This window comes from Lepus europaeus, chromosome 16, assembly GCF_033115175.1.
Source record: "Lepus europaeus isolate LE1 chromosome 16, mLepTim1.pri, whole genome shotgun sequence".
Lineage (NCBI taxonomy): Eukaryota > Metazoa > Chordata > Mammalia > Lagomorpha > Leporidae > Lepus > Lepus europaeus.
In genome coordinates this window covers 60139250-60166416 of record NC_084842.1, presented here as the reverse complement: position 1 = coordinate 60166416, position 27167 = coordinate 60139250, and the positions used below count along the sequence as shown (strand labels likewise).

Sequence of the window (27167 nt, the reverse complement as noted above, 5' to 3'; positions counted from 1 at the left end):
GGAACTTGCTGGGTTCCAGCACAGGGATAAGGAAAGTTTTCTTCCACCACGACAGCATCATGGGAAACATGGGCCCCTGTAAACCTCTGCCCCTACTCCTCTGCTTCCTTCCTTGTGATATGGTCAGGCACCCTACCTGGCTGCATACCTCTACCTAAGCTTGCCTGCACTCTCGGCCTGGGGGTCTGGGGAAGAGTGGGAGCAAGAGAGTGGGGGAAAGAAAAAGGAGTGGAGTGGCAGAATCGAAGGGGGTTGGAAACAGCGTCCTGCCAATGATGTGTGTGCCAGCCGGCCTGACCTCTCACAGGGCAGGTGGTGTTAGGCAACTGGTTCAGGTTGGGTATGAGAGACACTTGAGGGAGTCAGCACTGTGGCATAGCAGGTAAAGCCACTGCCTGTAGTGCCAGCACTGCATATGGGCATGGGTTCAAATCCTGGCTGCTCCACTTTGATCCCATTCTCTGCAATGGCCTAGGAAAGCAGCAGAAGATGGCCCAAGTCCTTGGGCCACCGTACCCTCATGGGACACCCAGAAGAAGCTCCTGGCTCCTGGCTTCAGATCAGCCCAGCTCTGGCTGGTGGGGTCATCTGGGGAGTGAACTAGTGGATAGAAGACCTCTCTTTGCCTCTCTGTAACTCTGCCTTTCAAACTAATTAATTAATTAATTTTTTTTAAAAGGCAGCTGAGAGTGCCTGTGAAATGGGTGGCACTGTCCCTGTGCCAACAGCCTAGGTCTCTGGAGGTCAGTGTGCTGAGCAGGCCATTGCACAGAGGGAATGAGAATGTAGAAGGGTTCCAGGTAAGAAAATGAACTAAAAAATTAAGGTCTGATCTGGAGGTGCACTACAGCTTAACTGGCTTACCGGACTTGTCATCGGGAGAAAAATAGTTTCCATAACCCAGGCCACATGGGGGAATGTGAACACACTCCTCCTTTATTACAAAGATTTTGGGTGAAACACACACATAGCTGTGCTGTAACAAAGAATGGGCTAAGGCCTACAAGGCAGCAAGGAAGGGGCCTGGGGGCAGTGGTGGGGGGAGTGTTGTGCAGGGCTCTGGATCTCAGACCTCTCAGGATGGAGTAGCCCTGCAGCTTTCAACACTCACTAACTGCTGTTTCCTCGTGGGTCCGATGGATTCAATCATCTTTGCTGCGCTTTGGGGAGGATTAGAGACAATACATGTAGAGTACTTAGCACAAGGCCCCACATGGGCTAAGCCCTCTATGAATAAAGCCTTAGCTATTATCAGAGTGCTAAATCACGCTGGGGGTAACATTTCTGTGTCCCACTTAAAATATACCTCCCGGGATACAGGCGCCCAAAGGGAAAAGAGAATCCCACAAAAAAATGTCCCAAATAAAAGGGCTCCAAGAGCCTCAGTGGCTTCAGGGAGCCCTATTCCCTGGCAGGGGGTGGTACCGTAGCAATTCCAGAAGTCTCCTGAGCCGCAGCGGCTGTAGCTGGGCCTCTCCTTGTGGCCCGTCACATCCATGGCGCGGAGCCGTGCTCCACTTTGCCGCACATCTCTCTCATCCCCACAGTGAACCTCTACACTGTGCATCCATTCAGTTTTCCAGGTAAGAGCCTGGACATCAAAAAACCAGCAGCTTACTCCAGCCAGAGCAGCGGAGGCATTGGGCTTTGTGTTCAATTCCAACCCTAAAGCTCAAACGTGGAGCCACATCCCTAAGGTCTCCTTCCAGCTACAGTAAGCAAAAGCCCAGAGCCAGATAGGTTTCCCCCAGCTGGGTGCTCCTCTCCCTCTTCCCACTCTCTCTCCCCTCCCTGCTGAGGTGTCTCCGGAGAGGGCAGCTGTTCCGTTCCCCTGGGAGTGAGATTGCCGCCCCCTCCCACCCCCGTTGAAGCCGCTGGAATCTGGAGAGGTTGCACCTGGAGAGGTGTGCGCGGGAGAGGTTTGCACCTGTAGAAGCTGGCCTGTTTCTTGCCCTAATCCCGAGGAGCTGGCGCTCTCAGCTTTCACATCACCCCTGCATCTCTCCTTACACCGCTGAGAACTCCTCACACCTGACGTAGGGCGGGACCGCCAGGGTATGCGCGTGTGGCGCGCGTGTGTGTGTTCATGCGTGGGTGCTGGGCGCACCGGGGAGGGAAGGGAAAAACGGTCGCGACTGGGACTCACTGGGGTTTAATCCGCGGGGAGGGGTCACCTCAGCCTTGCCTGTTACCTCAGGCTCTGATTCTCCTGCCGTGCGTGCCAGCGCCTCGCACGGCCGTGCACAGTTTCGCCCCCCAGACAGGAGGGAGGTGACGCGGGGACAGCCAGGTGGGCAGTTCCCACCGTGTCCCTGTCGGAGGCAGAAGGCGAGGGTGCAGCTGAGGCGAGGTTCCTGCGGGAGCGCCGGGAGCAGGCTGGCAGTACCACCTGCTGGGGGCCTCCCAGGCCGAGCGAGCTTCGGGCAGTGCCACCAGCTATAAATAGGCCGCCGGGGACAGCGTGTGCGACCGCGCATCCCGCCGCGAGGGCCCTGGTCACGCGCGGGCCCGGCTGCTCTGGAGGTCGCTGGGCTAGGACCCTGCGCCAGGGCTGGATGGGACGGCGGCCCGAGCACCCGGTCCGCTCCCTCCGACTCCGGCAGGACCCCCGGAGGAGGGCCGAGCATGGAGCCCCCGGGCGGGGGCCAGGGCCGCCAAAGGCCGCGGTGGACCCGCACTGCAGCAGCTGCTGCCCGCCTGGGACTCGCGGGGCCGGGCCGTGGCGCCGGGGCAGTCACACGGCGCGGCGGGAAGGGGGGCACCGTGGCCCCCTCTCGGCTCCCGGGGGACGGGGCAGGGAGATCCCGGCTGCTGCCCGCCCCTCGCCTCCCCCGCGCTCGCCCAGCCGGGGAGGAGGAAACGCGAGCCGCGCGCGCAGACACCTCCTCCTCCACCGCCTCCTCCTCTCCGTCTGCCGCCGCCGCGGTCCGCGCCTCGGTGCCTGTTGCTGTCGTCGTCGTGGGACCCGCTCTGTCCTCGGCCGGGTGGAGAAGAGGCGGGAGTCCAGCCCAAGGAAGCCAGCCCCGGCCCCCGGCGGCGGGGAGAGCACGGCCAGCCCCGCATGATGGATGCCCCGCGCGCCCAGGCCGGCCCCAGGATGCCCCCAAGAAGCACCTGCGCGCCCCGGCCGGGCCCCGGGTTCTGAGCGCACCGCCGCACAGGTAGGCGCCTTGGGCGGCTTCGCCCTCGTCTCCCGCCGGCCGCCGAGTCGGCGGGATCCCGCAGCGGGGGACCCCTCGGGGTCCCTCGCTGGCCCCCTAGTTGGACGAAAGCGAAACCTTGAGATGCACAAAGCCCCGGGAGCCCAGTCAGGCGTCTCCCCCTGCCCTCTCTGGCTCGGTGGCCCCCGCGTCTCCCGCCTCCCCTGCCTCCGAGTATCTCCCGGGCTCCGGGTGTTTGGAAGGCCAGATTGGGAGGAGGGTGGGCAGAGTCACCCCACGTCACCCTTTCAAAGTCCAGGGTACTTTGCAGTAGTAACTTTGGCAGCTCCACCCGTGCGCGCAACATTTCTTTCTATGGGCACATCCTGTCTCAGTCATTTTGAAACCAAACTGAATGGTTCGCAGCGGCTTCCTGGTGGCAGCAGGATGGTGAGACCCTCTGCACTCCGCCACACCTTGCCGCCGGTCTGTGGAAGAGACGTCATTTTGTCTGAAATCCACCTGGTCGTGGCTTTCCCTGTGGCGATTTTATTTGAAAATAGCCTAATCTGTGGAAGTTGCTTTAAAAGGAAAAGAAATCGAAAGTGATGGTTGTTCCCTCCACGACACGGTTTGATTTTCAGAGCGCCCCGAATGTGTGGATCAGCGTTCGCTTTATCTCTGGCTCTTCTTCCCTTAGAAGATTGGACGATTTCAGCTGCTCCTGTAATCAGACTTTGAAAGAGCCTATTTAAATGACCTGGTTTCAATGGGTCGGGCCCAAGAGGCTCGGCCATCTCCCCAAGTCCAAACGTCTCAACTTTTGCCTGGGACCTGAGCTGAGTGCAGGGCCCCCTGGAGCAGCGCCTTCCCTTGGGAGAGCAGGAAGTCGCTCCCTGGGCCAGCTGCAGGGGACTGCAGGAGTGGGGGATGCCCACCTCTGTGGCTCCTTGTTTCTGGGCGCTGGATCTGTGTGGGAGAGGTGAGGGTGGCAGAATGAAAAGAGAGCAGCAACCAAGAGGCTGGGACCCCCCCCCCCCCACTTTGTAGGAGGGCTTGACAGGTTTCTGTCTTCACCTTCTATCACTCCCTTGGGTTCGCCAGCCGAGTGAGTCCTGCCCCCTTTTCTAGATGTGTTGAGATGTGAGATGTGTTTGAGATCTGTTCTCTTGGTGGGGGAGGGGGTGTACCTCACTGTTAGCCCCCTCCTAGGACACCTCCTTTGGGGATAAGGGCATTGTGTTCTTGTTAGAGGAAGGTCTGATTGCCCTTGTGAACAGGTGTTTTAACAACTATTGGAAATTGAGTGCTGTCAGAGTCTGGTGTGTGTGTGTGTGTGCGTGTGTTGTAGGGGAATATGACCATAGCAAGTGTTGTCTTTCCAGATTTATCCCTAAGTAAGCATTGACATAACATGAGCGACTGGAGAGCGAGCGGAGTGTTGAGTGCAGGGATGTCTGTGTAATGTGTAGGGGGTTGTTTCCTGAAGTGACTACACCTAGGGAGTACCCTGATAGTAACTGAGCCAAGGGGACATTGAAAGGAGTAAGTGTGGTTCAAAATAAGAAACAAAATCATCAAGGAATAATGAAAACAAAGGCTTTTATGGGGATATGTCCAGCCATTTGCAAACCTGCAGAATGGGGGTGGGGGGTGGGGATTCATTGGATGTGGTTAGAAATCACAGATGATTTTGTCACAGTTCACTGTGACCTGTTGGCGCTGACAGGGCTGGGGGCTTGGTGGGAGCCGCTGGCAGCCTCTGCCTTGCCCTTTCGTTGTCTGCCGTGCTGCCCTTCTCAAGTTTAATGGCCCCATCGTCCCAGCACTTGATCTGTTTCACAGCCCTTCTCTTTTCTTGGTCATTAAGCCTGGAGGGGTGGACTCTGTTCATTACAATGCCAGCGTCCACTCAGCGGCCACAGGGGGTGGGGGTGGTAGCCCTGTAGTGATACCAAAGGATCTGAGATTCCCATCAGAACTGTTACTTTCTAAATTCCTTTGATGACGTTTCATTTCTTCCTTTCCCATTCCACATTCCTATATGAAATGTTTTTTTAAAAGATTCTTCCCAAAACACATGAAGATTTCCATTTTTCAATAATTTTCTAAACTTCCAAGCTGAAGTTTCCTTTTGCTGGGTTCTTGGATTAAAGGGCATTGTAGCTCTTTTCAAGTTTCAAGTGTTTGGAAAAAGATTTGTCATATTTGGACCACATGAAATAATCTTGACATTAAAGTTGCAATGAAACTGTGAAAAATGTAGAGAATATGTGTTAACACCAACAAAGAGACATCTAATTTTGGTGGTCCTGCTTGCTTTGAAAGAAGAGCTTTTTTCTCCTAAAATGATAATGTGCTTACTTAATTTTAACAACTATGATCAGTGGATTTAAACTTACAAAGTAGGGTAGTACTTAGGGAGTTGTCACAATGAATGAATTTATACATTTGAAGTGCTTAGAACAATGCTTGCTACATAGGGAGCAATCACTGTTATTAATGGTATTCTTTAATTTAGCAATTTAATATTTCTAGAGTACAACTTAGAGGCCAGGTAAATTCAGGTAGAACAACTTGGTCAATCCATTAGTTATTTGAGGCTTACTCTCTCCCAAAGATACTGTTACATTGGCAAAGCCATTTGTGCAGGAGCCAGATCTGGATTCAAATCCTGCCTTTGCCATCGATGAGCAAGGGGACCCTTCTGTACAATGGGGGTGATAAAACACAGTTATGGCTGTACAGAAGATCCTGTATGTACAGAGTCCAAGAAGAGGTCGTGGGTCAGCAGCTATTCCTTTGGCAAAGTGGTGAGGAACAGGCAGTAACTCTGGAGCCAAAGGACTTGGGTTCAAATCCTGATTCTGCCACTCCCTGCTAGTGGCTCCTTAGATAGGTGACTTCATTTTCCTGTGCCATCACTGTTCCTGTCTCACCTTGAGTTGGAGATGATGATGACTGTATCAGTCTGTAGCAACCCACGTTCAAAAATGGTAACAAGAGTCCTTACTGCCCAGGGCTGGGTGAGAGCTAAGTCCGTTACATACTTTCCGGTGCTAACAGAATGCCAGCCTCTGAAATTTCACCCCTTACCTTTGGAGAATGCATGGTGAGAGCTAAGTCAGTTACATACATACATAGTGTTATTATATGTTAACTGTTGTTGTTGTTTCTTTTAGGAGAGTACATAGGAGGAAGGGCTATACACAGTCCCCAAAGGTCAACTCTGTTATCCTATGAAAGGCAGTGTAAGAGAACTCAGGAAGTGACAATGGCATTCTTTTTTTAAAAGATTTATTTATTTATTTGAATGGCAGAGTTACAGAGAGGCAGAGGCGGAGAGAGGGAGAGAAGTCTTCCATCTGCCGATTCACTCCCTAGATGGCCGCAACAGCTGGAGCTGCACCAATCCGAAGCCAGGAGCCAGGAGCTTCTTCTGGGGGTCTCCCACTTGGGTGCAGGAGCCCAAGGACTTGGGCCATCCTCCAATGCTCTCTCAGGCCACAACAGAAAGCTGGATCAGAAGTGGACCACCTGGGATTCGAACCGGTGCCCATATGGGATGTCAGCACTGCAGGCGGCGCTTCACCCACTACACCATAGCACGGGCCCCTACAGTGGCATTCTGAAGGCCTACGCTTGAATTGGCTCTGATTTATATAAGAAGGAAATCATTCGAAAACCTTACTTTTGAGGCAGGTGTTTGGTCTAGCCCACTGGGTACAACTCCTGGCTCCATCTCCTGATTCTAGCTTCCTGCCAGTGTAGACCCTGGGAGACAGCAGGTAAGGGCTCAAATAGTTAGGTTCCAGCTACCCACATGGGAGACCTGTGTTGTGTTCCTGGTTCCCGAGTCAGTCTCTCTCTCTCTCGGTCTTTCTCTTCCTGTCTCCCTCTCTCCCTCTCCCCTTCTTACATTAAAAAATGAGGTAAATGTCCCTTTAAAAAACTTACATGTCAAATTAGAGCTGCAGCCCAATATTGGAGACGCTGTTTCAGGCACTCCCTGTGCTGGTGAGTGTCTCTCCCATCCAAGGCTTGCTGCCCCAGTGGGAGACTGCTGAAGGAGCAGCACACTTCTCTGACTGGGGTGAGATTCTCTGCAGGAAGTGGAGACATGGTGTAGCCAAGCCAGCCATCCTCCTGTGTGATGTCAGAGTGCTCGAGTCTGTGGTGTAACTCTGCTCAGGTAGAGATGCCCACTCTATCTGGGATGAAGAACAGGGACATGAAACCATTGGTTCACAAAGGGAAATAAGTGACCACCCAAGGACTTCCCCAGCAGTAGTCATTGTTGGCTGTTCCTAACCTGGCCTGGAGCCAGAGGCCACCAGTACCCTCTCTCTGCCACCTTCTCTCTCTCCCTCCTCCCCTTTGGCTTGTGTTGCTAAACAAAATTTCTGAGGCTGGACATTTTATCATGAAAAAAAAAAAAAAAGCTGGTCTGGCTCACAATTCGGGAGCCTGGGAGAGCCCCCTGACTGCGCCATCACAGCATGGCAGGTGGCATCACGTGATGGGAGTGAGCCAGAGGGTTAGAGTCACAAAGTGAGAGAAGAAGCAACAAAGCAAGGAGGAGATAGGCTCGGTCTTTCATATTAACCCAGTCTTGTAGGAATTAACTCACTTGTGTGAGATATAACCACTCTGCACAACCAGCATTAGTTCCTTCACAAAGGTGGACTTGACCCAACCATCTGCCACTATGCCCCACCTCTTAAAAGTCCCACAGCCCTTTGGGGCCAGTGCCGTGGCTCATTAGGCTAATCCTCTGCCTGCGGCGCTGGCATCCCATATGGGCGCTGGGTTCTAGTCCTGGCTGCTCCTCTTCCAGTCCAGCTCTCTGCTGTGGCCTGGGAAGGCAGTGGAGGATGGCCCAAGTGCTTGGGCCCTGCACCTGCATGGGAGACCAGGAGGAAGCACCTGGCTCCTGGCTTCGGATCGGTGCAGTGCCGGCCGTAGTGGCCATTTTGGGGGTGAACCAACGGAAGGAAGACCTTTCTTTCTGTCTCTCTCTCACTGTCTAACTCTGTCAAATAAAAATAAAAAAGTCCCACAGCCTTTCAATACTGTTAGGCTGAGGACCAACCTCCTAGCATCTGGAAGATAAACCATATCCAAATCGTAGGACCCCCACCCCACCAGCATTCTCCAAAGGTAAGGGGTGAAATTTCAGAGGCTGGCATTCTGTTAGCACTGGAAAGTCCCTGTGCTGCTCTCTGTGGTTTGTGATGAGGGAGTAGAGGATGCTGGGAAGACAGGGGCTTCCCAGGAGGCAGCTTGCTGACACCCACCCTGATCAATAAATCCCATTCTCTCTTCATGTTCCTCCCCCATGTGAATGTTCTTGAAGGGGAAGGTGGGAGCAGCTTTGCCATCCCCACACAATGCTGGGGACATTTGGTATCATCCATTATGAAAATTAGATTCACCAGATTTTTAGAGATAGAAGGACACCTGGGAGATGATCTGGCTTTATTCTCTTCGAATAAACTTAAAAATTGGAGAAATGGAGTAACTTGCTCTTTCCACTTCACACTGGAAAGTGTTTTCATGAGGATATTGGGGTTCTTTGCAGCACCTGCGTGGGAGTCAAGGACTTGGATTTCCCTAATTCTGTCACCAAACTTAGCCAAGCCACTTATCCATAACCCAGTAGCCTTGTTTGAAATATGAGAAAAAAACCCGAGTGACTTAAAATGACCTGGCAAACTAAAGCTTGATGATTCTAAGCATGCTTCCAGGGGTAAGTGGCGTGGCAGGATTCACTAACACAATTCTTGAGATATCTCTCAGGAAAGGGTGTGTGTTTTGGGGTGGCTACTCTGTTCAGGGTCTTTGTAGGTGGGAGTTGGGTAGAACCTGAAGGTCTCTCTGGGGGGACAGGGCTTGTACATGGATGACGTTCCTACTGAGAACATGAGCAGGGCTCACTGGAATAAGGGTCATTACATTTCTTGATGAGTCTGTGAAGAAAAGAGGCCTTCCTGGAAGAAGAGGTTCTACCTGGGGCTTAAGGATGGATAGGTCTTGACTGCAAATGTTGTGGCTTAAAAAATTCATCTAATGGTTGTTGGTGCTGTTTGAGTAATTCACCTGTTTTATGGAACTTTTTTATTGGAAAGTAATGCAGACACTCACTTAGTCTAAGTTGTCATGGATCTTGTATGAGCAGAACTTGAATTGTTTATAAATATTTTGGGGTACATCTGAGGATTCACATTATTTGATAATTTGCAGTGTTAAGGTCTATTCTACTTTTTTTTTTTTTTTTTAATTGGAGAGGCAGTCCGAGAGAGGCAGGAAGAGGGAAGAGTGCTCTTATCCTTTGATTCACTCCCCAGTTTCCTGGAACAGCCTGAGCTTGTCCAGCCAAAGCCAGGAGGCAGGATCTCAATCCAAGTCTCCCACATGGGCGGCAGGAACCCAACTGAGCCATCACGAGTGCTCTCCAGGGCTTGCGTTAGAGGGAAGCTGGAGTCAGGAGCCAGAGCCGGGTATTGAACCCAGGTACTCTGACACAGGAGGCAGGCCATCTTAACCACAGTCCTAACTGATGGACAAAACATCTGCCCTTCACCTGCTTTTTACAGAGAAACTAAGGATGTGCCACAGCTGGTTCAAAAGTGAAAACGTTAGGCAAATAGTTTTGTAAATGACATGGCATAACTAGTTGATGACTGATTATTACCAAGTGATTTAAATGAATAGAGTGTATAATTTTTGCACTGTGCACATATCCAGCCTTAAAAGAAAACTGGCAGTAATTCTGCTCTGCTTGCTGCCACCATATTTAATGGCCTCATCTGAAAGAATTGATGAATCCCTGATCTCCCCTTTGTAATAATTCTACTTCAAACATGTCTTGGGATTAGCAGCTGTCAACGGTTATAACTTGAAACAGATCCAGTTACAGGAGAGGAAATCAAGCCAGATATTTAATGTCACTTTCACCTGTAGACAAAAAAGAGAAAAAAGAAAGAGAGGTCATTACTTATGGGATTATAAGAACTTCAAGCCTGTTTTCATTGTCAGAGAAGCTGTTGTTTAAAGGAGAAAAATCAGGGACTACACTTTCATGAAATATATTTGAGCCCTAATAAAGTATTGATTGATTTCTGGACTTTTGAGAATTTACAATAAGAAAATTAGTTCTGAACTATGTTCAAATTGTATTATAAAAGTTTGCGCTTAGCATATGTGCCTATGTAACACATAGAAAAATACAAAATAGGTCTGGCGTTGTGACATAATGGGTTAAGCCACCATCTGTAATGCGGGCATCCCATGTGGGCCAATTTGAGTCCTGGCTGCTCCACTTCCCATCCAGCTCCCTGCTAATGCACCTGGGAAAGCAGCAGCAGATGATCCAAGTGCTTGGGGCCCTGCTCCCAGATGGGGAACTTGGAGGAAGCTCTTGGTTCCTGGCTTCAGCCTGGCCCAGCCGAGGCTGTTGTGACCATTTGGGGAGTGAACCTGCGGTGGAAGATCACTCACTGTGATACAGGTGCCACCTAGCCTCTGGCAATTAATGATCAGAGAATTGACATCAATGCTTATTCTCTGGCTACTGATATTGCCGTGAGTGCTTGGTTGTCCTCCGTGACCCAGGAGTCTCATGTCTCCTGCCAGCAGGTGAACCAGTGGCAGGCTAACTTGTTGGTTTGCAGTAAGCTGAAACCTCCGATGCTTTACAGTTTGTGACAGCTATCGTGTTCCAAGAAGAGAGGAACAGTATGCACTGCTCTGCTTGCTGCCACCGTATTTGCAACTGCCTCATCTGAACTAATTGATACATCTCTGATCTCCGCTTTGTAATAATTCTGTGGCGCATCTTGGGTGAGGAATCGCAACTACTTTTCTGTCTGCACAACCAAAGCCCATCAAAGAGAGCATCGTGGGGGAAAATATAGAGTTGAAGATATCGAAGCCCAAAGAGACCTGCATGCCAGGGAGAAGAGCTTAGATGTTATGGGGATCTGGAACTCAGGCTTCCTTGGAGAAAACCACTTGGGAACCATCAGGGTGTTCCTGGGAGACACAGTCTTGTGCGGCAGTCTACAGGATGGGCTTGCGAGTCTGGTGCAGACTTGGCATGTCTGCCTGTGACCAGTGGCCCAAGCTTTCTGGCCTCTGTTCCCTAGCATCTCGTAGTCATCTTGAGCTGTTCAGGTCTGATGACAATAAAGCGACAGCACATGCAAAGTGCCTGGCACTCGGTGAAAGAAAGTGGCGGTGATCACCAGCAGGAAGATACAATGTGATTGTTGGCAGCAGCAGATTGGGTGAGATTATCCACAAAAGCAGCTGGGATGAGGAGGCCGTGCAGGGGAATGAGAGCACTCAGAGAACCTGAAAAGAAGCCACCAGAAAGGTGAGATGAGAAGCAGAAGTGTTTCAGGAAGGAAAGCTGGTTAATGTGGAGAAGTCCATCAGAGTGGGCAAAGCAGTTAAGGATTAAAACGCCTTGTCTGGATTTCCCAGCCTTGGAGGACCAGGGAGACCTTAATGGGAGCAATTGTAGTGCAAAGAGAACTTACACAGCGGGAGTGGATGGACAGTAGGAAGCAGAGAGAGTAAGTGTAGACTGCACCTTCCAGATATGTGCATAGAAAATGGAGAGAAGGAAGGGTTGTGATGGGGGGCAGAGGGGGAGGTTGAAGATAAGGGAACACAGTGGGGTTTTTTTTAGATGGGTGGACCTTATTCATTCTTTGAAAATATTTATTGACCCCATCCTCTGAGTTAGACTCTGTGTCAGGCCCAGGAGCCATGTGGGTGTATAAGGCAGATGAAATCCCTGCCTGCGTAGTTTCTCCTTAGCACATGTGTCTTCTCAGAGCAACTGAGGGTACAGGGAGTGCATGAGTAAGGAAAAACACTCGCGATAGCTGGACAATGCAGCTTTGGACGGCATCCAGTGGGTCAAGAGGACTTTAGGATGAATCAAATGTGGTCATTGAAAATAGAGAGGGAAATGCTGTTGAGAGAGTTTGAGTCTAGTAGAAGCCACACTGACTTTGACTGACAAGGAAAGGCAAGATGTTGGGGTGATGGCCTTGCAGGACACAAATTAAATAAAACAACGTGGGGCCAGTGCTGTGGCATAGTAGGCTAAGCCTCCGCTTGCGGCGCTGTGCTGGTTTGTGTCCTGGCTGCTCCTCTTCTGATCCAGCTGTCTGCTCATGCACCTGGGAAAGAAGTGGAAGATGACCCAAGTGCTTGGGCCACTGCATCTGCATGGGAAACCCGAAAGAAGCTCCTGGCTCCTGGCTCTGGATCAGCTCAGCTCCGGCCATTGCAGCCATCTGGGGAGTGAACCACCAGTTCAAAGACCTCACTCTCTCTGCCTCTGCCTCTTTGTAACTCTGCCTTTCAAATAAATAAATAAATCTTAAAAAAAACAAATGCTGTCCGCGCAGCACTGTGAGAGGTACATTGAACAATAGTTTCCCAGTGGGGTCTTTGTACCCTGTAATGAGTGTGACACTTGCACCATTTGTAGCCTTTCTATGTAATATAATTTCAAGAAAGCTCTTTCTAGACGGAGCAGCTTGTTGAAACTAATATCCATTTCTTCTTACATTTGGGTTTCAGACTCTTAAGTTCTTCTGAAATAATAGCTCTTTGAAACTAGCTATGGCTACGACTTCATTAAATTCTAATGTCTGTTTTTCTCCCTCAGGATTCTGCTTCAAACGTGTGTGAAATAGGTTGCTTGGTTGAAAATAGAAAAACAGTGCAAGGTTTTGCTGCGTCCCCTGCCTTTTCTCAACATGGAACCGATCACCTTCACGGCGAGGAAACACGCCTTTCCTAACGAGGCCTCGGTGGACTTCGGCCTTCAGCTGGTGGGCTCCTTGCCAGTGCACGCTCTCACCACCATGCCCATGCTGCCCTGGGTTGTGGCAGAGGTCCGGAGGCTCAGCGGGCAGACCTCCAGAAAGGAGCCCGTGACCAAGCAAGTGCGGCTTTGTGTTTCGCCCTCCGGACTGAGATGTGAACCCGACCTGGGGAAGAGTCAACAATGGGACCCACTGATCTGTTCCAGCATCTTTGAGTGCAAGCCGGAGCATGTGCACAAACTGATTCACAACAGTCACGACCCCAGTTACTTTGCTTGCTTGATTAAGGAGGATGCCGCCCGTCGGCAGAGTATCTGCTACGTGTTCAAGGCTGACGACCAAACAAAAGTAAGTTGCAGAGGACATCGGAACGGTGATGATGTGGCTCTGCGGTTTTTATTGAATGGGGTTGGGGAAGGGGATCAGGTAGTTTATTTTAAGCTAATGGAATGTATAAGGAAATAATGTTACAGTTATAGATTATCTGGATTTTTGGTTTGTGTGGCTCGTTTCTTCGTTGTTTCCTTTAAAGGACATTTGATAGCAGATACTAGAAGTTAGAAGTTTGAGTTCAAACGCTTGTCAGAGAGGTCTGACTAGAAGTACAGCTCACAGCTGAAGTGTTAGCATTCGAGTTCTTTAAGATGTGGTTTCTCGAGCTTCTCAAACTGAGCCCTTGTTAAAGTGCAAATCCTGATTCCGTAGGTCTGGGGTGGTCCCCAAGACTGCGTTTCTCACCAGCTGTCAGGTGATGCGCTGCCACTCCTTCGCACATTGCACTGGGGGCAGCAAAGTTCTAGATAGGTAATTCCCATAGTTTTTAAATCCCTTGAAAAAATACTGCTATTTGTAAGCTGTATGAAAATGCGCTCAGCCAGTTTCCCCAGGCATAATGTTCCTGTAGGCGAAGGTCATTGGTGAGAACAGTGGATATGACTCTAGGTTTTGATACCACGAGGGGTTCTCTTGTGTTTCTTCCTGGTGCTGACTTCATGTCAGCACTGACTAGCTTGTTATTGTTTTATCTTGTGTTGCATTTGAGAAAAACACCTGAGTCGGGCTGAGTTCCAGAGACTGCAATTTTCTCGGTGATTTGTGTGCTTATCTTGTTCTGAGCATCGTTTGTAGCTCTGTGCAGAATTCATTTGAAGTTTCTTGTCCATTTTGTGAGAATTAGCTTAGATCAATTTGAAGATCTCATCCAGTTAGCCATTTTCTCAGCTGGGCCCATGAAAAAATGCAATTTGGTCCAATATATAGAGGACAAATAAATTGGTGAGCTAGCCTCGTGGGTTGAGAAATCCTTCTGCTGCTGTGGGTGCCAGATAAACCCTGTAACTCCAGCTTTGAGCTGTGCACACCAGGGGAGGATGCCAGTGCCATTTCATATGGTAAATGGTGGTAAAGCCCAAGGTTTTCCTATTTTCAAATGGTAAATACAAATAGTAATGCTATTGTTCTTTGTTGCACCCCTTTAGGATATTTTGCATAGTCTCATGATTATAAGAACCTCATATGGGAATAAAATCCTTTAGGTCCATGTACAGTTGGTCATTGGTATCAGCAGATTCCACATCTACAGAATCAATCAACCAAAAATGAAAATATTCAGGAAAAGTATCTGTACCAAATGCACACAGACCTTTTCCCTTGGCATTATTCCCTGAACAATATAGTGTCACTGCTATTTATATAACATTTACATTGTATCAGGTTCACAAGTCATTTAAAAAAATCTAGAGAGGATTTGATCTTACAGGAGGATGTGTGTAGCTTATTTGCAAATACTATGCCATTTTTTTAAAATATAAGGGACTTGAGCTCCGTGGATTTTGGAATCTACAGGGCAGGGTGGGTGGCAAAAGATGGAGATTCACTTTTGTGTGTTCATTTGTTGGTTCTTTTTCTTTTTTTTAAGATTTATTTATTTATTGGAAAGGCAGAGTTATAGAGAAGCAGAGGCAGTTGAGAGAGAAAGAGGTCTTTCATCCACTGGTTCACTCCCCAAATGGCAGCAATGGCCTGAGCTGGACCAATCCAAAGCCAGGAGATGGGAGATTCTTCTGGGTCTCCCATGTGGGTACAGGGACCCAAGGACTTGGGCCACCTTCTACTGCTTTCTCAGGCCATATCAGAGAGCTGGATCAGAAGTGGAGCAGCCTGGACTCAAACTGGTGCCCATACAGGATGCTGGCACTGCAGGCTGTGGCTTTACCCACTGCGCCACAGCACTGGCCCCAGTTTTTTGGTTCTTGTACTCATTGTCTCTGTGATTGCTGTTCCAGGCATCGTTAGAGAGGGTATTGGCAGAGGCTAGTAGGAAGGCAGAAGCATCGGTAGGGAATAGAACCATATACTCTGGCCGGCGCCGCGGCTCACTAGGCTAATCCTCCGCCTTGCGGCGCTGGCACACCGGGTTCTAGTCCCGGTCGGGGCACCGATCCTGTCCCAGTTGCCCCTCCTCCAGGCCAGCTCTCTGCTGTGGCCAGGGAGTGCAGTGGAGGATGGCCCAAGTCCCTGGGCCCTGCACCCCATGGGAGACCAGTAGAAGCACCTGGCTCCTGCCATTGGATCAGCGCGGTGCGCCGGCCGCAGCACACCTACCGCGGCGGCCATTGGAGGGTGAACCAACGGCAAAAGGAAGACCTTTCTCTCTGTCTTTCTCTCTCACTGTCCACTCTGCCTGTCAAAAATTTAAAAAATAATAGTAATAATAATAAAAAGAGTAAAAAAAAAAAAAAAAGAACCATATACTCCAAGAGCAAGACGTGATAGAAGAAGAATGGAGTCTAACTCACTCCTGGAATGTAGGGAAAGCTTTTGGAAATAAAGGGTAATGTGAACTTCAGGAAAACCATCTTACCCACAGAATCCACCACCTTACTATAAATCATTCCATGTTCTTGTCCAAGCATCTCCAATGCGTGCTGCAGCATCAGCTTAGGGGGGCAGAAGGACCACTTCCTGGATTCCATTCCTATCTCTGCTGCTCGCAAACTTGGTGACCTCAGGCAGCTGAGTCTGTTTCCTCATCCAGACCTGGGGATGTTTATCTCACAGAGGTGCTTGGAAGAAGAAATGAGGTAGAACGGGACTTGAAAGTCAGTAAGCATTCATGGCTACCAGGTTTTTTATTCAAGAATCTTTTACCACAAGCAGATTATACATTAATTTCATTTCCAGTCTTAGGGAAAAAGAAAAAATATACGGGGATGTGTGTCTTCAGCTCTCAAGGATGAGACACTGGGCATCCTTGAGCAAACTCTTATGAGCTAGACACTTAATAATACTGCATAAATCTACTTAGTGGCTCCTACGATTTGGGCAGATTCCAGAATGAATGAAAAAGAGAGGCTTGTGCAACCTGTGTGCCAGGCCAGCAGTGTGGAAGGACTGCTTCCTTGGGGAGAGTTTTTGCATGGAAGAGCTGCTCAGTACTTATTGCTTTTGACTCTTTCCCAAAACCTCTTACAGCCCTCTGAGAACAGGATGTGGCCAATCATTCAGAGACCAGAGAGGAGGAAGCAATTTTAACTAAATTCTGTAACTGGAGCTTCCAGTCTTATCCAAAGTGGAGAGCTGGCTTTATTCTATACTCTAAAATGCCATGGCTGAAGTATGAATTCGTTCTTAAGTTACTTTTGGCTTGCGTACAGTTTTCACAAGTGCACAATGTCATTACTCAGAGTATATATTGCTATCATCCTGTTCACTTTGTGAAAGTGTCATTTGCAGCCTAGGTACCTCAGTCTGTGCTCTTGTTGGAAACTGAACGGTCAATGTGCTGGCCATCGTTCCACTGGCGTGATGTCCGGTACGCTCTTGGCACATCACTAGCACTAGTACGTCATAGTACAGGATTATCAGAGTAGAAGCGTGCTAACCTCTCCGTCATTTCTCTGGAGCATTTGCGACATTTGCTCATTGACATAATTGTTCAGGTTAAGGCCTCTTGTGCACGGATGAGGTCAGCATCAGGGGGCCTCGCCAGAGGGGCCATGGGCATTGACCGCCAAGGTCATCAGCACAGAATGACCCTGAGAGGAAACCCTGTGGTCAGCAACTGAATGAATTTGCTGAAGAATGTGTAAGCAGAAGAGACACACAAGGGATAATTTTACAAGCACACGGTGAGACTGTCGTTCCCATCCCACGTCCCACAGCACAGACTCAAGCTGCTCCGCCCAGAAGGGCGGCCACGATCCAGTGCGTTGGGGCAGCAGTGTGCACTTTTTGGCTGGGGGACCCTTTTTCCCTCTTCAGAATTATTGAGGATCCCAAAGAGCATTCACTTACGTGGGTGTACCCATCAACACTCACCGTATTTGAAATTAAAACTGAGATGGTGTAAAGACATTAATCTATTTAGAAATGAAAGTGAGCAGACATTTCGTGTAGCACATAAGAGGCCGCTTGGGACATCTGCATCCCGTATCGGATGGAGTGCCTGGGTTTCAGTCCTGTCTCCGCTTCCACTTCCGCTTCCTGCTTCCTGCTTATGGGAACCTTGGAAGGCAGCAGGTGATATCTCAAGTACTTGGGTCCCTGCCACCCATGTGGGAGATCCAGCTTGAGTTCCAAACTCCTGACCTTGACCTGGTCCAAGGTCATTTGGGGAGTAAACCAGTACGTGGACTTTATCTCTCTGTCTCTCTCTACCTTTCAAATAAATAAAAACAAACAAAAAATTTTTAAATCATAAAAATAAATGTGGTAAACATTTTACATGTTAATATAAATAGTATTTTGTGAATATTAGCTATATTTTCTATAAATATTTATCAATAGGCCGGCGCTGCGGCTCACTAGGCTAATCCTCCGCCTTGCAGCGCCGGCACACCGGGTTCTAGTCCCGTTCGGGGCACCGATCCTGTCCCGGTTGCCCCTCTTCCAGGCCAGCTCTCTGCTGTGGCCAGGGAGTGCAGTGGAGGATGGCCCAAGTGCTTGGGCCCTGCACCCCATGGGAGACCAGGAGAAGTACCTGGCTCCTGCCATTGGATCAGCGCGGTGCGCCGGCCGCAGCGCGCTACCGCGGCAGCCATTGGAGGGTGAACCAACGGCAAAAAGGAAGACCTTTCTCTCTGTCTCTCTCTCTCACTGTCCACTCTGCCTGTCAAAAAATAAATAAATAAATAAATATTTATCAATAATGTTGGTGTAGTTTTACTTTTTTTTTTCAAATCTTTGTGATGTCTGCATTAGCAAAAGACAAGCTGATTCTCACTTCTGCGTCTCCATTCATTCTGGTGTGATACTTCATTTCAGTTGTATATATGGAGGAAAATTGGCTTCATACAGATACGTCATGGGAAAATGGAGAAACGTGTTAACATTTTTAGAAAAATGTGGGTGTTTTTCCTTTTTTATTTATTTTATTTTATTTTTATTTGAAAGACAGAGCTACAGAGAGAGGTAAAGACAGAGAGGTCTTCCATCCTCTGGTTCACTCCCCAAATGGCCACAACAGCCAGAGCTGCACCGATCTGAAGTCAGGAGCCAGCAGTTTCTTCTGGGTCTTCCACGTGGGTGCAGAGGCCCAAGCACTTGGGCCATCTTCTACTGCTTTCCCAAGCCATAGCAGAGAGCTGGATGAGAAGAGAAGCAGCGGGACTAGAACTGGCACCTATATGGGATGCCGGCGCTTCAGGCCAGGGCTTTAACCCACTGCACCACATTGCCAGCCCCAAGGGTGTTTTTCTTTGATACTATAACAAACTTTACTAATGGTAGTTACTTAAAGGTTAGCTGCAATATGGACTCTGAAACCATGTCAGAGCATCTTTTTAGTTTGTTATATGAAATCCATTGACCCGTGTTGTGCTTTAATGAATGTTGGAAGCATGTGGGGTTCTGGACCAGCATTTGATGATTATTTGGAAAATATTGGCTTATATTGAGTTGTACAGACCACAGTCAGAACTGCTCTCTTAGTGAAACTTTGTGTTTTCTAGTCCCTTCTTGCATGTACCTTAGCACATCAAGAACTCTGCAAATTACTGTAGCAAGACACACTTTAACTTCGCTAGCACTAGTTTGTGAGACCATAGGTGACATTTTCTCAAAATACCATGAACACCCCTGAGAACACGTGTGAACAGAGTGGTATCAGGATCTGGGTTACGGAGTAGTTTTGCATTTGTGTCCAAGGTAAGAAATGGAAGTATCTGGTGTGGGTATTTGGGGCAGCGGTTATGACCCCAGTTAGGGAGCCTGCATCCCATATTGGAGTGCTGGGTTGAGTCCCAACTCCCCTCTTCATTCCAGCTTCCTGCTAATGTACATCCTGGGAGGCAGAGGTGATGGTTCAAGTGCTTGGGTCCCTGCCTCCCACGTGGGAGACCGGGATGAAGTTCCTGGCTCCTGGCTTCTGCCTGGCCTAGCCCCAGCTGTCGCAGTCATTTGAGGAGTGAACCAGTGAATGGATGGGCTCTCTCTCTCTCTCAAAAGATAATAAGATAACTAAATTCAATTAAAATTAAAAGATAAGAGATCCACGCTGGAAAACTGATGGTTGTGTGGGTGGCCCTGACTAGACCTTTACCCCATCACATCACAAAGAAGTCAAAAGCTTGGCTGGCCTCATGCCTAGGAAAATGGTCAAGTCTGGGAAACCATGGGGAAGTTCTTTAGAATTTCTTCCTCTCTGTAAGGCCATTGGACCTGCCACTCTTCCAGAGACCGCTGAGAAAAGTAGTGCATAGTAATCCTTGTCTTCAGCCATGGAGCAAGAAGCTCTGCTTGGTTTAAAGAGACCTTACAGGCCGGCGCCGCGGCTCAGTAGGCTAATCCTCCGCCTGTGGCGCTGGCACCCCAGGTTCTAGTCCCGGTCAGGGCGCCGGATTCTGTCCTGGTTGCTCCTCTTCCAGTCCAGCTCTCTGCTGTGGCCTGGGAGTGCAGTGGAGGATGGCCCAAGTGCTTGGGCCCTGCACCCACATGGGAGACCAGGAGAAGCACCTGGCTCCTGGCTTCGGATCAGCGCAGTGCACCAGCCGTAGCAGGCACTTGGGGGGTGAACCAACGGAAGGAAGACCTTTCTCTCTGTCTCTCTCTCACTGTCTAACTCTGCCTGTCAAAAAAAGAGAGAGAGAGAGAGACACCTTCCATCCCCGAGTAGGGAGTAGTGGAAAAAGTGTTGGACTGGTGCCATGGATGTCCTGTGTCGCTGTTTCATCACTGAGATGGTAATAGGTGGGAGACAAAGATGAGCGAGTTTGGAGATGCAAGGAGAAGACAGAGTGTGGGGGACCCAGGGTGAGTCAGTAGAAGGGGGAGTGCGAGTATTTTTGCTAAAAGTGCCAAGGATTTTTTCTTAGCTTCTGAGTCTTATCATACTCAAAATATATCAGGACTGCCCAGCACTGCCCCCGGCTGTGGTCAGAGTCTGACCCCTGGTCTTGGTGTCCAGTCTGAGCACAGGGCGGGTGCTTCTGAGCTTGCAGGGGACATGTCACCGGTGCGGGCGAGCTCATCGACATCCCTGTTGTACAGAATCGCTGGCTTCGTTCCTCCCTCTCCTAAGGGCGGTGTTTCACATCTTGCTGGGAGAAGGGAGGAAGAATTTTAGGAAGGAAGTATGGGAAAAGGAACATGAGGCGGGGGTCAGGGACAGGAGAGTGGAGCTGGAGAAGTGGAGGTTCCGAGTCTGCCGTGGAGGAGGACTTCGTTAGATGTTGCTGAAGAAGACATTGGAGCCCATTAATGTCCTCTGAGAGAATGATTTCTTAGCTGTGATTTTCAGCAACTAGACTGACTTTATGGAAGGTGACGCGTATCTCACACTGAGCTGTGTGGACTCTTAGCACTAACTTGAGAACTCCTTGGCTGTTTGTAGACTTCAATGAAAAGCAATCAATGTTTCTGTTTGCGGTTTCCAGGAACGTGTCCGCCTATTGCTGCAGGAGGCCCTGTACGCTTATCATCTTTCCTGGGAACCGCACGGAACCTAGAAATACTCTCTGCACTCAGCTGCCTTGCATGTCAAATGAGAAGGTGGCTGAGAATGGTTTTCCTGACTTGCAAGATTAATGCTTCCATCCCTGATATTAATAGCTAGCGTTGCTTTGGCTATTTTATTTAATTTTGAAATGTTTTGGCATTTTATTTTTAATTATAGGTTTGTTTTAGTTGCTTTTTAGAAAGAGATTTATTGGGGACAGCGCTGTGGTGAAGCGGGTAAAGCCTCCGCCTGCAGTACTGGGATCCCATTTGGGCTCCAGTTCAAGTCCTGGCTGCTCCACTTCCAATCCAGCTCTCTGCTATGGCCTGGGAAAGCAGTGGAAGATGGCCCAAGTCTTTGGGACCCTGAACCCATGTGGGAGACCTGGAAGAAGCTCCTGACTCCTGGCTTCAGATCGGCACAGCTCCGGCCATTGCAGCCAATTGGGGAGTGAACCAGCAGATGGAAGATCTCTCTCTCTCTCTGCCTCTCCTCTCTCTGTGTAACTCTGACTTTCAAATAAATAAATAAATCTTTTTTAAAAAGAGATTTATCTATTAATTTTTATGTATTTGAAAGGCAGAGTGTCAGAGAGAGGGAGAAATGAGAGCGAGAGAGAGCAAGAGAGAAAATGAGATCTTCCATCTGCAGGTTCACTCCCCAAAGGCTGCAAAAGTTGGAGCTGGGCCAGGCTGAACAAGATCCTGGAACTCCATCCTGGTCTCCCATGTGGGTGGCAGGCACCCAAACAGCTGGACCATCTTCTGCCTTCCCAGGTGCATTAGCAGGGAGCTGGATCAGAAGTGGAACAGCCAGGACTCAGATACAGTCCTCAAAGGAGGCAGCTTAACCTGATGCACCATAACACAAACCCTGTTTCAGCTGCATTTTACCCATTTGTTTTAGGAATTCACAGTCTGCTTGGAATTTTAAGCTCGTAACTTAAAATATGCACCATTTATTTTAGGATTTCAATGAAGCCCGGCTTCCGTTGCATGTCTTGTTTAGCTATTTCATTGGCAGTTCATTACTTTCTTTGCTATAGTGGAGATAGAAAATTACAACACTGGGTAGGAGCCTCTTATTCCTGAGGGTACTCATTCTGCAGAACATAGTATTGCTTTCTAGATACTCTGTCTATTCCTCCTTGGGTATTTGGTGCTCATCATTGCTAAATTTCAGTCTCTTTTGCTACTCAGGGAATGGCTCTGAGAAGGTTTAGTGAGAAATGTTTGGGAGGACTTCTACTTCTTATCAATATTAAATTCCACTGGGCAGCTTTAATCCCATTCTGGTTTGCTACATAAAGTTTCCTCAACAATGACTCAGTGCACGGTTGCATAGAACAATGTATCCATGTCAGTTCAATAGCACTTGACTGTCATGCTGGACACGAGTTGGTTGCCGGGGACAAGAGTTGGCAGGGATTCATTTTCCATCTATTAAAAGAAAGACAGGGACTGCATGAACTCCAAAGTATTTGTTGGAAGGTTTGGGTTCATGACACCGGATTGATTACATAATTTATTTTTGACTTTGAAAAAATGAGTCTGAGAAGAATCTACTTGCTGATAGATATGTAATTTTTTTAAAGCCCTTAAAAAATTACTTTGAGAGCTTTGCATTTTTTACCAAATGCTTTGCATTTGATGATTTTTTAAAAAATAAACCCATTCACTCCTAAGAATAGACTTTACAAGTATTTTGAACTTAAACTTGATTTGTATCGTAAAAGGATTTATTTATAACCTAGACCTTCACCGTCCAGTAAACAGTATCCCTGTGGGCCTATTGAGCATTTGAAATATGGCTTGTCTGAACTGAGATGTTCGTTAGGTATAAAAATATAGTGGATTTCGAAGACTTAGCTTGAAACACAGAATGTAAAATATGTCAATAATTTTCCATAGTGATTACATCTTGAAATTACAATATTGTGCATATATTGGGTTAAAAAATTATATGACAGGGCCGGCACTGTGGCACAGTAGGTTAAAGCCCCAGCCCGTGGTGCCGGCATGCTGTATGGGCCCCAATTCGAGTCCCGGCTGCTCCCAACTTCTGATCCATTTCTCTGTTAATGTATCTGGGAAAGCAGTGGAAGATGGCCCAAGTCCTTGGGCTCCTGTACCCATGTAGGAGACCTGGAAGAAGCTCTTGGCTTCAGATTGGCTCAGCTCTGACTGTTGCTTCCATTTAGGGAGTGGGCCAGAGGATGGAAGATCTCTTTCTCTGTCTCTATCTCTCTCTGTAACTCTGTCTTTCAAATGAATAAAATAAATCTTTTAAAAAAATGACAAATTAACTTCACCTATTTCATTTTACCTTCTAAGGTGCCTACTAGAACATTTAAATTTGCATGTGGCTGGCATTTGCACTCTGCTGGCCAGCCCTGGAGTCAACCATCTTCCTAGGAAGTGTTTCTGGAAATGACCTGAACATTCGTCACAAAGTGACCACAGCTTGGCAGCCTCCTATCCACTACTAGTAGAAATTTGCTCAGAGTGTTTCTGTAAAGGTCATGTTCAATACAGCAAGCTGTTGCTGCATCTAGACATGTATTGTGTGGACAAGAGCCTCCTGGGCCACTATTCTAGGATATACTCTAGCGGATAAACCTCTCTTTTGTCCCTTTCCTGTCTCCTTAATCCCTTTCCTCCCTCTAGATGCTTGAGTGTCCATCCCACTCATTACGGTCCATGAGCCAGAAGCAACCAGACACAGCCAGGTAGGGGCTGGCCTGTCACTAGGGGGCCTCTGAGGAGGCTGGGTCGGGGGTGGGACTTGGAGGAGGAGCCTGGTGCGGGACACACACACAGCCTGTGTGCCATTTGCTGTGAGTCACTGAGTGGCTTCTCAGCAGCAGAGCCTGCAGGGACCCATTCCCAGCTGCTTTAGTTCTGATCGTGCCTTGGAAGTCATCATGTCTTGTGGTCCAATAATGTAGGTACTTGAACATTTTCAGGTTTTACCTGAATCCATCTGTTGGAACACTGTTAACGTGTCGCATACTTGGCTGGGTGCTGGGCTACAAAAATAAAGCACAATCACACCTGCAAGAAAAATAACAGTGTTATGTGTGCTAAATGTAGGTTTTGAAAGCCGCCTTGCCAGGAGTCCGCAGACATCCGTAAGTTACGGTGGAGAAAATTTGGAGAATAGGGTGCCGGAGAAGGCCTTAGTGATATGCACTAGCGGCTATTTAAAAAACTGCTATCTACCAAGGGAAAAAGACAAATTAAGAATTGCTCCAGGGGGCAAAGTGAGGAACAAGAGGATTAAGAGCTGGAGGGCTGATGGCAAAGGTTCCCATCTGGGTCTGAAGGCCTGAGAACTGGGAGCACCAGAGCTCGGTGAAGAACAACGTCCCAGTTCAAGGAGTAGGTGGAAAGGAAGCTCCTCACCTTCGTCTTGCATGCAGCCCCCAAGGTATTAGACGATGCCCGCTAACGCTGGGGAAGGCCATCTGCTTTTCCCAGGCTGCCCAGTCAAATGCTAACCTCTGGATACATCCTCGCGAACACACCCAGAAATAATGTTTAACCAGTTAGCTGAGTGCCCCATGGCCCAGTTAGGTTGACTCAAAATTCAGCATCACAGGGTAGATGCTGTGGCACAGCAGGTTAAGCCACTGCTTGGGCTGCCAGCGTCCTATATTGGGGTACGTGGGGGTCAAATCCCACCTCTGCCTTCCGATCCGACTTCCTGCTAATGTGGCTTGCAGGCAGCAGATGCTGACTCAAATCCCTGGGTTCCTGCCGCCCGTGTGACAGGCATGGATGGCGATCTTGGCTCCTGGCTTCAGCCCGGCCCAGCCATGGCAGTTGTGGGCATTTGGGGAGTGAAGCAGTGGAAGGAAGATATTTCTCCCTCTCCCTCTCCCTCTGTCATTCCACCTTTCAAATTATTGATTTGAAAGGCAGAGTTAGAGGCAGAGGCAGGGAGAGAGAATTCTTCCATCCACTGGTTCACTCCCTAAATGGCCGCAATGGCTAGAGCTGGGCCAATCTGAAGCCAGGAGCCAGAAACTTCTTCCAGGTCTCCCACATCGGTGCAGGAGCCCAAGGACTTGGGTCATCTTCTACTGCTTTCCCAGGCCACAGCAGAGAGCTGGATCAGAAGTGGAGCAGCCAGGTATTGAATAGGCACCCATATGGGATGCCGGCACTGCAGGCGGCGGCTTTACCTGCTATACCATAATACCAGCCCCAATAAATAACTCTGAAAAAATTAACACGTGGGAACAGCACTGTGGCATAGAAGGTCAAACCTCTGACAGATTTCTCTTGCTCACTCGGGACCTTGTTCTGAGACACCATCCTTATCCTGCCGGCCCCCCTGAGCCTCCTTCCTGCAGAGTCTATGTTCACAGTGCAGTAGTCACTATCTCTCAGCTCCTTGAAACCCACGTAGTTCTTGGTTTTTACGGACACAGAATTGTCCTGGCACTTACTGGTGACAGCTGTGGAAGACTTTGTGATGTGGAATAGGCTTTACTGTTGAGAAACTTTCTTGTGTGTAAGTCAGGTCCTTTCAGCTGCCACGTGAGCACATTTGCTTTGCATAAGTCTTTCCAACATGATTTTTCTTATCGCAGAAGTTTTTGTGTTGAATGGTTTTTAAAGAAGCAGTACGCAAGTGTTAAAAGTCCAAGTTCTCCCTTAAGTGCATCTCCTACGGAGAAATCAGTATTGAGAGGTTAACATAGGTGCAGGCATGACAGGGAAGTGGACTGCTTGTGATGCCCACATCCCACATTGGAGTTCCACTTCCAGTTCAGCTACTCTGCTCCCAGTCCAGCTTCCTGTTCTTACAACCTGGGAGGCAGCAGATGGTGACTCAAATGCTTGACCTGCTGCCACCCACATGGGAGACCTGGATGGAGTTCTGAGCTCCTGACTTCGGCCTGGTCCAGACCCTGTTTTTAGAGGGAGTGAACAAGCAGGTGGAAGATTCATTCATTCTCTCTCTCTCCTCCCCCCCCCCCTCGCCCTCTCCCTCTCTCTCTCTCTCCCTTTCAAGTAGATGAAAACAAATAAAAATAAGCATTTTAAAAGATGCATGTATACTTATAGATTTTATTCTTATTTGTATAAACAAATGTTTCTATGTGAAGTCATTTGTATATTGGTTTACCATTTCTCTCTCCCTCTCCCCCCCACACGTGTGTGTGTGTGTGTATTTAGACATTGTTATGCTAGTAGAGGTGCCTTCTCGTTAGGGACACACAGCTGTCCCTCATTCACAGCGGGGAGGGAAGACAGCTGCTGTTGTGACTGTGGCGGGACTGCAGTCTGGGGGAGAGCAGCAGCTCTGTGTTGGTTTGGTGCAGCGAGCGTGCTTGTTTGGCTATGAACCGACAGCTTGACCAGGATGGACTTTAAGTGACACAGAGATGTCTAGTTTGCTCGGCATAGAAAACAAACAAGATTTTGGGAGAAATCCAGGCCTCAGCAGTCCAGGAAGCTGAGGCAGGAGTGAAGTGCTTATTTTTTAATGGTGGAGTAGGAGAAATGACTCAAGTCTCTTTCACAAGGGGAGCTCTAATGCTTAGGTTTAGCTGCAGTGTTGTATGAGGGATTTCAAAAGCTTCATGGAAAATGCAGTTAAAAGATGTTTATTTTGGGGCAAAACACTTTTGCATTCATGCACGGCTTTTTGATAACCTGCATTTTCTATTATTTGAAGACTCCTTGTATATATTGCAGCAGAATATCTCGCTGCCTCCCCTAACACTGAAGTCCCCTACCACCTTTTGCAATCTACTACACGTAAGATGATGTGTGAGTTCTGTTTGTGCAAATCAAAGCAGAGTGTGTGTGGTCATCTGTCCACAGTGGACAGAGGAGAAGGAGCAGTAAGAGCAGCAGGAGACAGGACAGGCAGAGAAGAGGATGGGAACCACAGGGACCATGGGCTCCCAAGAGCCCCTAGAGAATTGGGGGTACATTCTGGACTTTACTTTCCCCATGAGAAGGGATTCTGACTTTCAACATATAAAATTTCTCAAATGACAAAATAACCCCAGCTGGTAGCTGGACTTCCTGTTGATGTACCATAATTTAGTCAGTTGCTGTTAATGGTCATTCAGATTTTTCCTATTCTCTCCCTTTTTAAAAATGTATTTACTTTCATTTATTAGAGAGATACAGATGTAAAGAGAGCTTTCATCTGCTGGTTCACTCCCCAAGTGCCTGTAACAGTTGGGGCTGGGCGAGGCTGAAGCCAGGAGCCTGAAACCTC

The 27167-nt window shown here is 48.7% G+C and overlaps 1 protein-coding gene across 2 annotated transcripts in view; it reads left to right on the top strand.

Moving 5' to 3' along the window:
* Positions 1-2935: 2935 nt before the first annotated feature.
* The window catches only part of TBC1D1 (TBC1 domain family member 1), a 215215-nt gene continuing 190983 nt past the window's right edge, over positions 2936-27167 (top strand). The window contains exons 1-2 of one of the 2 annotated variants that reach the window (XM_062212648.1): positions 2936-3161; positions 12829-13336. In XM_062212648.1, the coding sequence (XP_062068632.1) occupies positions 12920-13336 (417 nt within the window). In that variant the 5' untranslated portion in view covers positions 2936-3161; positions 12829-12919. The remainder of the gene's footprint in view (positions 3162-12828; positions 13337-27167) is intronic. The other variant, XM_062212646.1, reaches the window with a different exon arrangement.